The 14,967-nt window shown below is 49.2% G+C and overlaps 1 protein-coding gene across 3 annotated transcripts in view; it reads left to right on the top strand.

Moving 5' to 3' along the window:
• Nucleotides 1-1,080: 1,080 nt before the first annotated feature.
• Nucleotides 1,081-14,967, top strand: part of LOC142599188 (secretory carrier-associated membrane protein 1-like) — a 112,458-nt gene continuing 98,571 nt past the window's right edge. For 2 of the 3 annotated variants that reach the window (XM_075739075.1, XM_075739076.1), the window contains exon 1: nucleotides 1,088-1,307. In XM_075739075.1, the coding sequence (XP_075595190.1) occupies nucleotides 1,251-1,307 (57 nt within the window). In that variant the 5' untranslated portion in view covers nucleotides 1,088-1,250. Of the gene's footprint in view, nucleotides 1,308-14,967 lie in introns of all 3 variants that reach the window. The other variant, XM_075739074.1, reaches the window with a different exon arrangement.

The following is a 14,967-nucleotide window of genomic DNA, read 5'->3' on the forward strand; positions in this document are numbered from 1 at the left end:
GTCCAGCAGAGGGCTACCAAGATGAATAGGGGACTGGAGCATCTCTCCTATGAGGAAAGGCTGAGAGAGCTGGGTTTGTTTAGCCTGGAGAAGACAAGACTGAGAGGGGATCTAATTAATGCTTATAAATATCTAAAGGGTGGATGTCTAGAAGAAGGGGCTAGACTCTTCTCAATGGTGCCCAGTGACAGGACAAGGGGCAACAGGCACAAACTGGGGAAGTTCCACCTGAATATGAGGAAAAACTTCTTTACTCTGAGGGTGACAGAGCACTGGAACAGGTTGCCCAGAGAGGTTGTGGAGTCCCCTTCTCTGGAGATATTAAAAACCTGCCTGGACGTGATCTTGTGCAACCTGCTCTAGGTGATCCTGCTTTAGCATGGGAGTTGGACTCAATTTCCTGAGGTCCCTTCCCATCCCTACTATTCTGTGATTCTGTGAGTGAATTAGTGTTTTACCAAATAAGCCTCAAGTATGAAGGCTTTCTCATTACCTTCGCATGTGCATTTCACTTTCCAGACAAGACAGGTTTTCCCGACCCATTCTGAGGGGTATGCATGGAGGAAAAGAGAGGCCACACACCTCCTCCCTTTGGGTACCATCCGCACAGTACCAAGTAGCCCACAGAGAGGGCTACGAAATGGGGCTACCCTGGCCAAGCCAGTGGCTAGGAGCCATCTGGCCAGGTGCCACTCTCTGAGGGGAGGCACCCCGCTCCCACCATGGCCCTTGGCATGATGCACACACTTCCCCAGCTGCTGTGCTGGGCCTGCCATAGGCAGGATGCCCCGTGTTTCCTTTCCCCCCAGCTTCGGGCTGGTGCTGACAAGCAAAGGTGGTGGGACAGAATCCCCCATTGCCCCCCATCCACTCAGGCGGTGCGATGAAGGCGACGGGAGCTCAACAGCCCTCACTACAACAGGTCTCCAACCGTTACGGCCCACTCCCCCGGGAATGAGCTCTTCCAGCTCTCCTCTCTCCCCGCCCCGGGAATAGGCTCTTCCAAGCCCTGCGTGCGTACGCTCGCCTTGAGAGTGGGTGTTTTCTCTTCCTTCCAGAGCTGTTCTGCCCCGCAACTTCACTTCCGGGGCAACCATTTTGGGAGATCGGTGCTCCGTGGCTGGTCGGGTTTGAGCTGCAGTGGCTGGTGATAACGACGGGGGGGGGGGGGGTGGGTAGCCTGCGAGTGTGTGGGGTGCTACAGGGGAAGAGTCGCCGCCCAGTGATCGTACTGTTTACCTGTCTTTGTCATGTCGGACTTCGACAGCAACCCCTTTGCCGACCCGGACCTCAACAACCCTTTCAAGGTGAAGGCTGCGGCTGGCAGGGGGCCGCGCGCGTTCCTCGGTGCTGCGGCAAGGGCAGAGCGGGCTGCGCGGAGCCGCGCGCGTCCCGGGGGAGGGAGGGGTACTGGTCCGGCTGCGTGTCGGGGGGCCGCCCCTAGCTGCAGGGTAGTGCTCGCCTCGGGGGAAGCTGAGGGGCGTCGATTGGCAGCGATAGAAGTGTCTGCCTTCCGCGGAGCTTGGAGCACGACGGCTCTAGCTTGTAAGATAAGCAGCGCTTTTGGAAGCTCTAAAAACGGACCCAGCCGTTTCACAAGTTAAGGTTTCTGTGTTTTGTCTTGCCTTTTATTGCTAAAATAACACAAATTGCGTTTCAAGTGTATTATTTTGAAGGAAAGAAAAAAAATTTCTTGATTTTGGCGGTAACTTAGTGTGTGTGTGTGTGCATAATGCTACCACATTTTTTCTTCCATTTGACCTAAATAATTAGGTTAATTTACCCCCTTTTTCCTCTCTTGCCTCCTCCCAGCTCCCATCAGGCTTGCCTGTTTCTTCACCTTATTTCTGAAACGTGCAGAGTACTGATGGCTAGGCTTAAGTTCTGCCCTGCATCTCAAAATGCTGTTTTGTAATGTATTTTAAAGCGTTTAGTTTTTGCGCTACTGACCTGTCCTACAGCTGAGAGTCGTTTCTTTACCCCTGGTGGTGGGTTGACCTTGGCTGGATACCACCAGGTGGTGCCCACCAAGCTGCTCTATCACTCCCCTCCTCAGCAGGATAGGGAGGGGAGAAAAATAAGATGGAAAAAAACCTTGTGGGCTAAGATAAAGATAGTTTAATAAATCAAGTCACACATGGAAGCAAAGGAAAAACCAGAAGATTTATTCTCTACTTCCCAGCAGGCAATATCTGGCCACTTCCTGGGAAGCAGGGCTTCAGTATGTATAGTGGTTGCTCTGGAAGGCAAACATCATAAATAATTAATGCTCCCACTTCCTCCTCCTTTTTCTCAGCTTTTGATTGCTGAGTAGAAGTCATATGGTATGGAATATCCCTTTGGTCAATTTGGGTCAGCTGTCCTGGCTGTGTCCCCTCCCAAGATCTTGTGCACCCCCAGCCTACTGGTGAGGGGGGGAAATGATGGAGACACAGCCTTGATGCTGTGCCAGCACTTTTCAGTCAGTAGCAGCCAAAACACTGGTGCGTTATCAACACCTTGCTAGCTACCAATACAAAGCATAGCACTATGAGGGCTACTATGGGGAAAATTAACTCCATCCCAGCCAGACTCAATACAATCTCAAACCCCTTATTCTATACCATTTGTGTCATGCTCAGGTCCCACATAATTTAATATATATTATCCTCTAGCCATCCCGTTGTATTTAATTCTCATTACTGAAATCCCTTCTTACTAGCACATAGCACTTAAACTACATACTTAGACAATCTTTATACCTAACTTCGAGATTTATATATTCTCATGAATTACTGTCTCCTGTCTGTTAACAGGTAGATATTGCTCTCCCATTCCATGGGCTTCCTCTGCTCTTCCAGATGTTTGTAAGAACAGGCTTTGATGTGGGCCCCATCTGTCAAGATGAGTGCTCAGGACAGGAACAGTATGAACAGTATGTTTAATTGTTGGGCACCGATACCTGCTTGGTTTGGGTCGTCATTGCACTCATCTGGTTCTTAGTGAAACTCACTCTTCGTTGGTTCAGGTCATTCCTGCTAAATTACTTCCTACAACATACAACTCTCATCACAGATAATTTTTCCCCCAAGGATAAATCTCCTTGAGGCACACACTGGTATAGTGGTTTAGCCCCAGCTGTCAGCTAGAGCACCACACAGCTGCTGGCTTACCCCTTCCCCCACCCCAGGTGGGATGGGGAAGAGAATCATGGGGAGGAAAAAAAAACAAAACAGAACTTGTGGGTTGGAATAAGCACAGTTAACTAAGCAAAGGAAGAGGAAAATAATAACAACAATACTTATTAAAGAATATACAAAGGAAGTGATGCATGATGCAATTTGCTCACCACTGGAGCCAGATGCCCAGCCCATCCTCGAGCAGCAACTCCTCCTCCTGGCTAGCCCCCTTTACATATTGAACACTATGTCATATGATAGCCCCTTTGGCTAGTTTGGGTCAGCTGTTCTGGCTGTGTCCCCTCACAGCTTCTTGTGAAAATTAACTCTTTCCTAGTTGAAAACCAAGACAATTGGGTCTCCCTTTTGTTCCGCGTTACCCACCAAGAGCACTCAGGTTCTTGAGCAAAGACAGTCCCACCAATGGGTTTGCCTTTTCCCAATCCATACCGCCTTCCCCAGCTACTTTGTCATGTGTACTACAGGGACCTTATCTCCTCCCACAGTATGTAGAGATTTTGTTTGGGCAGGACCAGGATGGTTAGCAGATCCTCTGGTGTTAACTAGCCAAGTGGCTTCTGCTAAATTCATATCCCAGTGCTTCCATGCCCTAATGCCCTCAACATAGTCTTTAAGAGTCTATTATATCTCTCACGCTTTCCAGAGGCTTGTGGGTGATAGGGGATGTGAGACACCCACTCAATGCCATGTTTCTTTGCCCAGGAGCTTATGAGGTTATTTCAGAAATGAGTCCTGTTTGATTCAATTCTTTCTGGGGTACCATATCACCATAAAATTTGCCTTTCAAGGCCTAGGATGGTGTTTCAGGCAGTGGCATGGTGTACAGGGTATGTTTCTAGCCAACCAGTAGTTGCTTCCACCATGGTGAGCATGTAGTGTTTGCCTTGGCATGTTCATGGCAGTGGTCCAATATAGTCAATTTGCCAGGCCTCGCCATATTGAAAACCCAGCCACCGCCCTCTGTTCCAGGGAGATTTTACTTGTGTCGCTCGCTTGATTGCAGCACATATTTCACATTCATGAGTGACTTGTGTGATGGCCTCCATGGTCAGGTCCACCCCTCGATCGTGAGCCCATCTGTATGTTGCATCTCTCCCTAGATGTCCTGATGTTTCATGGGCCCATCGAGCTACAAGTAGCTCACCCTTACGCTCCCAGTCCAGGTCCACTTGAGCTACTTCAATTTTGGCAACCTTGTCTACCTGTTCCTTGTTTTGATGTTCTTCAGTGGCGTGGCATTTGGGCATGTGAGCATCTACATGATTGTGGTGGGTTGACCCTGGCTGAGGGCCAGGTGCCCACCAGAGCCGCTCTATCACTCCCCTACTTCATTAGACAGGGGAGAAAAAGTACAACAAAAAAACCCTTATGGGTCGAGATAAGGACAGGGAGAGATCATTCACTAATTATCGTCACGAGCAAAGCAGACCGAACTTAGAGAGGGAATTCATCTAATTTATTACTAAGCAAAACAGAGTAGAGCAATGAGAAATAAAACCAAATCTTAAAACACCTCCCCCCACCCCTCCCATCTTCCCGGACTCAACTTCACTCCCGGCTTCAACCTCCACCCCCCTCAGTGGCACAGGGGGATGGGGAATGGGGGTTACGGTCAGCTCATCATGCGGTGTTTCTGCTGCTTCTTCATCCTCAGGGGGAGGACTCCTCTCATGGTTCCCCTGCTCCAGCATGGAGTCCCTCTCACGGGAGACAGTCCTTCACGAACTTCTCCAACGTGAGTCCTTCCCACGGGGCTACAGTCCTTCATGAACTGCTCCAGCGTGGGTCTCTCCCATGGGGTGCAGACCTTCAGGAGCAAACTGCTCCAGCATGGGTCCCCCACAGGGTCACAAGTCCTGCCAGCAAACCTGCTCCAGCGTGGGCTTCTCTCTCCATGGGTCCACAGGTCCTGCCAGGAGCTTGCTCCAGCGCGGGCTTCCCACAGGCCCACAGCCTCCTTCAGGTGTCTCCACCTGCTCCAGAGTGGGGTCCTCCACAGGCTGCAGGTGGAATCGCTACACCCCCTCATCCTCCCTCCATGGGCTGCAGGGGGACAGCCTGCTTCACCATGGTCTTCACCACAGGCTGCAGGGGGGTCTTGCTCCGGCGCCTGGAGCATCTCCTCCCCCTCCTTCTGCACTGACCTTGGTGTCTGCCGATGTTCTTACATCTTCTCACTCCTCTCTCTGGCTGCAAAAGTGCTCTCTAACTGTTTTTCTCATTCTTAAATATGTTATCACAGAGGCGCTGATTGGCTCGGCCTTGGCCAGCGGCGGGTCCGTCTTGGAGCCGGCTGGCATTGGCTCTATCAGACACAGGGGTAGCTTCTAGCAGCTTCTCACAGAAGCCACCCCTGTAGCCTCCCCGCTACCAAAACCTTGCCACGCAAAACCAACACAATGATGTACATTCAAAGCCATGTTTTCTACCCGGGCAGCAATTTCCTGCCACAATGCAGCAGCCCAGATGGGTTTACCCCTGCGCTGCCAATTGGTCTTCTTCCACTGCTGTAGCCACCCCCATAGGGCATTAGCCACCATCCAGGACTCAGTACAGAGATAGAGTACTGGCCACTTTTCTCATTCAGCAATCTTTAGGGCTAGCTGAATGGCTTTCACTTCTGCGAACTGACTTGACTCACCTTCTCCTTCAGTGGCCTCAACGACTTGTTGTGTGGGACTCCACACAGCAGCTTTCCACTTCCGATGGTTTCCTACAACACGACAGGATCCATCAGTAAAGAAAGCATAATGCCTTTCATCTTCTGGTAACTCATTATATGGTGGTGCCTCTTGGGCACAAACCACCTCCTTCAGGCAGTGCGCCAAAATCTCTGCCTTCTGGCCAGTCCGTGATCTCTTCCAGGATTCCTGGGTGGTTAGGTTTCCCTAATCGTGCTTGTTGCATGATCAACCCTACCTACTTACTCCATGTAGTGCTGGTTGCGTGATGTGTAGAGGGGATGTTTCCTTTGAACATCCAGTGTAGCACAGGCAATCGCGGTGCCAAGAGGAGAGATGCTTCTGTACCACCAACTTCTGAAGTGGCTCGAATCCCCTCATTGTCTGCTAGGATCTCTTTTTCTGTTGGGGTGTAGTGGGCTTCTGATCCTCGATACCCCCGGCTCCAAAACCCTAATGGTCGACATGGGGTTTCTCCTGCTGTTTTCTGCCAGAGGCTCCAGGTGAGACCATGCTCCCCAGCTGCAGTGTAGAGTACATTTTGCATAGCTGGTCCTGTCTGGACAGGCCCAAGAGCTACTGCATGAGCTATTTCCTGTTTGATATGCTCAAAGGCTTGTTGTTGCTCAAGGCCGTACTCAAAATAGTTCTTTTTCTGGGTTACTCGATAGAGAGGGCTCACAAGCTGACTATAACCTGGAATATGCATTCTCCAGAACCCCACAAGGCCCAGGAAGGCTTGTGTCTCCTTCTTGTTAGCTGGTGGAGACATAGCTGCTGTCTTGTTGACCACATCCATAGGCACATGACGGCGTCCATCCTGCCATTTTATTCCCAAAAACTGGATCTCCTGTGCAGGTCCCTTGACCTTGCTTTTCTTTATGGCGAAACCAGCTTTCAGAAGAATCTGAATTACTCTTTTTCCCTTCTCGAATACTTCTTCTGCCTTATTGCCCCACACAATGATGTCATCGATGTATTGCAGGTGTTCAAGGGCATCATCCTTTTCCAGTGCAGTTTGGATTAGTCCATGACAAATGGTGGGGCTGTGCTTCCACCCCTGGGGCAGTCAATTCCAAGTGTATTGGACACCCCTCCAAGTGAAAGCAAACTGTGGCCTGCATTCTGCTGCCAAAGGAATTGAGAAGAACGCATTAGTGATGTCCATTGTAGCATACCACTTGTCTGCTTTTGACTCCAATTCATATTGGAGCTCTAACATGTCTGGTACAGCGGCACTCAGTGGTGGTGTCACTTCATTCAGGCCACAATAGTCCACCGTTAACCTCCACCCTCCATCAGACTTTTGTACTGGCCATATGGGACTATGAAAAGGTGAATGAGTCTTGCTGATGACTCCCTGGTTCTCCAGTTGATGAATCAGCTCATGGATGGGGGCCAGGGAGTCTCGATTTGTGTGATATTGCTGCCGGTGCACTGTCCTGGTAGCAATTGGCACCTGTTGTTCTTCAACTCACAGCAATCCCACAACAAAGGGATCTTCTGAGAGACCAGGCAGGGTAGATAACTGTTTGATCTTCTCTGTGTTCACAGTGGCTACACCAAAAGCCTGTCGGTATCCCTTTGGGTCCTTGAAGTATCCTCTCCTGAGGTAATCTATGCCAAGGATACAAGGGGCCTCTGGGCTGGTCACAATGGGGTGCTTTCCACAGTTGGTGTGTCATATCCAGGCAATACATCGCTGCCAAGCTGTTAGAATATGATGCTGGGGCACTTTGAATCACCTTCCTCCACGTGGCCCGTGTGCAGAGGACATCCTCTGGATCTTTGGAAACCTCATCATCTTCTGGATCACTATAGATGACTTCCAACACCGCTAGTTCTCTCAGGTACTGGATGCCTTCATCTGCCGTGGTCCACTTCCCTCTGGGGAGTTAACAAGATCTTCCTTGAATGGATATCTTGCCCTCACACTTGAGAGGAGCCATCTCCAGAGACTGCAAATTGCTGCCTCTTTTCCAATTCCTCTCTCAATTCCTCGGTTACTAGTAAGGGATCCCAGCTGTTGGGCTTCCCTTCCTTCATATTGCTGACTGTTGGCCCATCATCCCAGCATCAGAGCAGCCAGGCAGCAATCTGCTCACCAGGCTGGCGGCTGTAATCTTTCCGCATATCTCGAAGTTCGGATAAGGTCAGAGACCGGGTAGTTTCTGCTTCTTGTCTGATTTCTCTCACTCCTTCCTCCCACTTCTTTGCTGAAGGACCGGCTTCCTGATCAAACCTCTCCTCCTCTTCTTCCTCTTCCCTTACTAATCAATGATATGGACCCATTTTTCTCCTTGTCCACTGATTCTTTTTCGCTACTGGGGCAATTACTGTAGTTGTTGTTGTTTGGGTCCCTATCTCAACCATGGTGTCCTCAGATGTAGTTTGGGTCCCTTCCTCAACCACAGTCCTCAGAGTTCTGCACTGTGGCTCGATAGGCACATGCCAGGCCCCAGTACAGTGCTAGAAGCTGTTGGTTTTCACTGTGGTAGGTGAGGCACCCTTCTATCAGGTGGTATTTCAGTTTCCCAGGGTTGCTTGCCTGTTCAGGTATAAAGTCTCAGGCTAGAGGAGGTGATAATCGCCCTAGGAACCTGCCCAAATCCTTCCACACACCCTGCCACCCGGGGACTGGCTGCCTCAGGACACATTTCAGTATCGTCTCACCCAAAAGTTGTCTTCTCTTACACCAGGACGAGAACAGATTCCACAGAACCCATAATATGCCCACAGTATTAATTAGTAGTATTAAACAGTTCACATAAGGGTGAACAAGGACCTTGGAAGCCTGCATAATAAAACCATCCACATCAATCCCAGGTAGGCAGAGGGACATGTATTCCCTCATCATCTCCACAAAATAGTTCCCTCAGCAAATTAAGGCCATCAATGTCAGGGCAAAGCACATAGCCGTTATTTATACTAGCATGTTCCCAAGCTCAGCAAAAAAAAGAGATAAGCATTGCAGCTAACAAACTCCATGACACGCACAGGACCCTTGCCCCTTAATAACTACTACTATAGCTATAGCATGTTTAATACAAAACTGCTGTTGTTTTGTGCCCCATGTTGGGTGCCAAAAAAGACTGTGGTGGGTTGACCTTGGCTGGATGCCAGGTGCCCATCAAGCCACTCTATCACTCCCTTCCTCAGCAGGAGAGCAGGGGGAGAAAATAAGATGGAAAAAACCCTTGTGGGTCAAGACAACCTACCAGGAGCAATTGCAGCCAGAGAGAGGAGTGAGAATATGTGAAGGGAACAACTCTGCAGACACCAAAGTCAGTGAAGAAGGAGGGGGAGGAGGTGCTCCAGGTGCCAGAGAAGAGATTCCCCTGCAGCCCATGGAGAAGATCATGGTGAGGCAGGCTGTCCCTCTGCAGCCCATGGAGGTTGATGGTGGAGCAGATATTCACCTGCAGCCCATGGAGGACCCCATGCTGGAGCAGGTGGAGGCACCTGAAGGAGGCTGTAACCCTGTGGGAAGCCCATGCTGGAGCAGGATCCTGGCAGGACCTGTGGACCCATGGAGAGAGGAGCCCATGCCAGAGCAGGTTTGCTGGCAGGACTTGTCACCCCATGGGGGACCCACTCGGGAGCACTCTGTTCCTGAAGGTCTGCACCTCGTGGAGGAGACCAATGTTGGAACAGTTTATTAAGAACTGCAGCCCATGGGAAGGACTCACGTTGGAGAAGTTTGTGGAGGACTGTCTCCCGTGAGAAGGACCCCATGCTGGAGCAGGGGAAGAGTGTGAGGAGTCCTCCTCTTGAGGAGGAAGGAGCAGCAGAGACAATGTGTGGTCAACTGACCACAACCCACATTCCCCATCACCCTGTGCTCCTGGGGGGTACTAGGTAGAGAATTTGGGAGTGAAGTTAAGCCTGGGAAGAAAGGAGGGGTGAGGGGGAGGTATTTTAAGATTTGATTTTATTTCTCATTCCTCTACTGTGTTTTGCTTGGTAATAACTTAGATGAATTTTTTTTTCTAAGTTCAGTCTGTTTTGCCTGTGACGGTAATTGGTGAATGATCTCTCCCTGTCCTTATGTCAACGCACGAGCCTTTCATCATATTTTCTCTCCCCTGTCCAGCTGAGGAGGGGGAGTGATAGAGCAGCTTTGGTGGGCACCTGGGTTCCAGCCAGGATCAATCCACCACAGTAAAATCACAAACTAGTATGGCAGAGAGAGGTTGTCATCACATGGAAGAGTTATTGCCAATGTCTAAAGATAGATCCTGCTTTTTCTTTAATATTTTGGTTTTACTAATTGTAAAGCACCACTTCCTCTGAGCTCAAGATCAGTGCATCCCTATGAGTAGGAAATCAAGCAAAGGAGGCAGGAGACCTGCATGGATGAGCAAGGAGCTCCTGGAAAAACTCAAAGGGAAGAAGGAAGTTCATAGAATGTGGAAAAAGGGACTGGCCACTTGGGAGGAATATAGGAATGTAGTCAGAGGATGCAGGGACGCAACAAGGAAGGCTAAGGCCCACTTGCATATAAATCTGGCAAGGGATGTCAAGGACAACAAGGAGGGCTTTTTCAAATACATCAGCAGCAAAAGGATGACTAGGGAAAATGTGGGCCCACTGCTGAATGAGATGGGTGCCCTGGTGATGGAGGATACAGAGAAGGCGGAGTTACTGAATGCCGCCTTTGTTTCAGTCTTGACTGCTAAGGCTGACCCTCAGGAAACCCAAATCCTGGAGGTAGGAGAGAAAGGAAGACCTTCCCTTGGTTGAGGAGGATCAGGTTAGAGAACATCTAGGCAAACTCGACATCCACAAATCCATGGGCCCTGATGGGATATACCCATGAGTGCTGAGGGAGCTGGCAGATGTTATTGCGAGGCCACTTTCCATCATCTTTGAAAGGTCATGGAGAACAGGAGAGGTGCCTGAGGACTGGAGGAAAGCCAATGTCACTCTGGTCTTCAAAAAGGTCAAGAAGGAGGACCCGGGAAACTACAGGCCAGTCAGCCTCAGCTCCATCCCTGGAAAGGTGATCAGTCAACTTATTCTGGGGGTCATCAATAAGCATGTGGAGGAGAAGAAGGTTATTGGTATTGGTCAGCATGGATTCACCAAGGGGAAATGATGCCTGACCAATCTGATAGCCTTCTATGATGGCATGATTGGCTGGGTGGATGAAGGGAGAGCAGTGGATGTTGTCTACCTTGACTTCAGCAAGGCTTTTGACACTAGCTCCCATAACATCCTTGTTAGCAAGCTTAGGAAGTGTGGGTTGGATGAGTGGACAGTGAGGTGGGTTGAGAACTGGCTGAATGGCAGGGCCCAGAGGGTTTTGATAAGTGGTGCGGAGCCTAGTTAGAGGCCTGTAGCTAGTGGTGTGCCCCAGGGGTCAGTACTGGGTCCAGTCTTCTTCAACACATTCATCAATGACCTGGACGAGGGGACAGAGTGTATCCTCAGCAAGTTTGCTGATGATACAAAACTGGGAGGAGTGGTCAACACACCAGAAGGCTGTGCTGCCATTCAGCGAGACCTGGACAGGCTAGAGAGTTGGGCAGAGAGGAACCTAATGAAATTCAACAAAGGCAAGTGTAGGGTCCTCCACCTCGGGAGGAATAACCCCATGCACTGGTACAGGTTAGGGGTTGACCTGCTGGGAAGCAGCTCTGCAGAGAAGGACCTGGGAGTCCTGATCAACAACAAGTTAACTGTGAGCCAGCAGTGTGCCCTTGTGGCCAAGGCGGCCAATGTTATCCTGGGGTGCATTGAGTGTGGCCAGCAGGTTGAGGGAGGTTATCCTCCCCGTCTACTCTGCCCTGGTGAGGCCAGAACTAGAGTACTGTGTCCAGTTCTGGGCTCCCCAGTTCAAGACAGACAGGGAACTACTGGAGAGAGTCCAGCAGAGGGCTACCAAGATGAATAGGGGACTGGAGCATCTCTCCTATGAGGAAAGGCTGAGAGAGCTGGGTTTGTTTAGCCTGGAGAAGACAAGACTGAGAGGGGATCTAATTAATGCTTATAAATATCTAAAGGGTGGATGTCTAGAAGAAGGGGCTAGACTCTTCTCAATGGTGCCCAGTGACAGGACAAGGGGCAACAGGCACAAACTGGGGAAGTTCCACCTGAATATGAGGAAAAACTTCTTTACTCTGAGGGTGACAGAGCACTGGAACAGGTTGCCCAGAGAGGTTGTGGAGTCCCCTTCTCTGGAGATATTAAAAACCTGCCTGGACGTGATCTTGTGCAACCTGCTCTAGGTGAACCTGCTCTAGCAGGGATGTTGGACTAGATGATCTCCAGAGGTCCCTTTCAACCCCTACCAATCTGTGAATTTGTAATCTTGCGAGGTTTTCTGTGACTCTTCTCATGCCTTTTAATAAAAAGATTACAGCAGAGATTCTTGATGTTGAATCAAAAAAAAAAGTTCTGTGGGAACATAAAGGTAAAGCAGAAACATCCAGTTTGCTCAGTATTTTGTGTAGTATGATTTTGAGACAGTGGCTACTTAACCTCTGCTTCTTTTAATGTGATAGTCTTTTTAAAACAAAAACAACAACGACACCCCCTCCCAAAAAAACCCCACCCAACCATGAACTGAACCCAAAGGCTTATATGCTTTTTAAGTCATAGTATTCCTCTCTAAATAGTTGTCCTCTGGATGGTGTACCAACCAAACCAAGATGTGTTTTGGTTTTAAAGACAAGAGGTAATGAAACAAATGGAGAAGTAACAGTCTAAAGTTAAAAAGCTTTTGATCACATTAAATTTGTGCATAAGTGTGGTGGGTTGACCCTGGCTGAGGGCCAGGTGCCCACCAGAGCCCCTCTGTCACTCCCCTCCTTCATTAGACAGGGGAGAAAAGGTACAATGAAAGAAAACTTACGGGTCGAGATAAGGACAGGGAGAGATCATTCTCTAATTATCATCACGAGCAAAACAGACCGAACTTAGAGAGGGAATTCATCTTATTTATTACTAAGCAAAACAGAGTAGAGGAATGAGAAATAAAACCAAATCTTAAAAACACCTCCCCCCACCCCTCCCATCTTCCCGGGCTCAACTTCACTCCCGGCTTCAACCTCCGCCCCCTCCTCAGCGGCACAGGGGGATGGGGAATGGGGGTTACGGTCAGTTCATCATGCGGTGTTTCTGCCGCTTCTTCATCCTCAGGGGGAGGACTCATCGTTCCCCCACTCCAGCGTGGGGTCCCTCTCACGGGAGACAGTCCTTCACGACCTTCTCCAACGTGAGTCTCCTCCACGGGGTGCAGACCTTCAGGAGCAGACTGCTCCAGCGTGGGTCCCCCACAGGGTCACAAGTCCTGCCAGCAAACCTGCTCTGGCCTGGGCTCCTCTCTCCACGGATCCACAGGTCCTGCCAGGAGCTTGCTCCAGCGCGGGCTTCCCACGGGGCCACAGCCTCCTTCAGGTGCCTCCACCTGCTCTGGCATGGGGTCCTCCACGGGCTGCAGGTGGAATCTCTACACCCCCTCATCCTCCCTCCATGGGCTGCAGGGTGCAGCCTGTTTCTCCATGGTCTTCACCACGGGCTGCAGGGGAATCTTGCTCCGGCGCCTGGAGCACCTCCTCCCCCTCCTTCTGCACTGACCTTGGTGTCTGCAGATGTTCTTACATCTTCTCACTCCTCTCTCTGGCTGCAAAAGCGCTCTCTAACTGTTTTTTCTCTTTCTTAAATATGTTATCACAGAGGCGCTGATTGGCTTGGCCTTGGCCAGCGGCGGGTCCATCTTGGAGCCGGCTGGCATTGGCTCTGTCAGACACAGGGGAAGCTTCTAGCAGCTTCTCGCAGAAGCCACCCCTGTAGCTCCCCCCGCTACCAAAACCTTGCCATGCAAAACCAACACAATAAGAAAATGCATCCATGTACTATTCAAATGAAGATGTGATAATCCTGCTATAATTTGATGTAGTAGCATTATGAAGAAATACACATTTGGTGTAACCTCAAGTATCATAGATGGAAGCAGATTAATAATGAAAGCCTTTTTTTTTTATTCCTTTCCCTGAGAAACACTTGTCATAGCTTGTGAGCATGAATTCACATTTGGTAAAGTTCTCACTGACAAATGGTGCAGTCCCGCAGCACCCAAGCATGGTTAGCAGAGCAGGTCCAGTGATGGTAACTGCATTTATCCAATAGTCCAGAGTGTTAGACAAGTCCGTAGTGAGGAGGCAGATCCAAGCCCAAGTTAGAAAGTCAAGCCAGGGTCAGGATCAGGTCCAGCAAAAGTAACCAGGGTCAGCCAATAGTCCCATGATTACCAGGCAAGTCCTTAGTGAAGAGGCAGGTCTGACCACCTAGGAGGGGTTTGAGTGTCCTTAAGGCCCTGAAAGTTTCTTCTTGAATAGACTAAAGCGGTATGAAATACATTTACAAAGCTGAATTTCTAAAATCAACTTAAACCTTTTCCTATGTAGCTGTCTCCTTGGCGTACTGTGGGGGTTTTTTTGGGGGGGAAATGTTTGGGTTTTTTTTAAAGTCATAGGACAGGGGATATTTGTAGTCTTCCATCTTGGGAGATGATACAAAGGTTCTGAAACTGCAGTCTCTTGAAATCCAATGTAAGTTTCACTTACTCTGAAACAATTCAGCAATTCATCTACTCTAAAAATGTGTTGTGTTTTTTTTCTAAGTGAATGATACTACTACTAAAAGGAGAAATTATTCTTCAATTACTTCTGAGTGACTGTGGAATCAGGACTTTAAGAAGTGGGTTCTGTGATGAATTCTGTTGGGTTGGTTCCTCTGATGTGATTGGAGCTCTGAGCAGATGCAGATATTTTTGATACTTCAGAAATTATGGTATGACTGAAAATTAAATAGATTTGTGTTTAAATATGAATGGTGACCTTCAGCTAAACAACCAAACTGCTAAGTGATATAGGTGAAGATTTGAACGGAATGCCCTATGCCTGCCTTGTTCAGTTGCAAGTGTAGAAGGACACCATCATGGAAACCCTCAAATATATGTAATGTTAATTATATGAGTAGTTTCTTTGGGTGGGATTAGGTATCCAAACAGTGGTTAGCTTTGAGTTGTTGCTCAAAAAAAGGCATGGGTCTTTTGTAGGTCTGTCAAGACTTCCATTCTTGTGTGGATGTCTGAGATGCTC

This window comes from Balearica regulorum, chromosome W, assembly GCF_011004875.1.
Source record: "Balearica regulorum gibbericeps isolate bBalReg1 chromosome W, bBalReg1.pri, whole genome shotgun sequence".
Lineage (NCBI taxonomy): Eukaryota > Metazoa > Chordata > Aves > Gruiformes > Gruidae > Balearica > Balearica regulorum.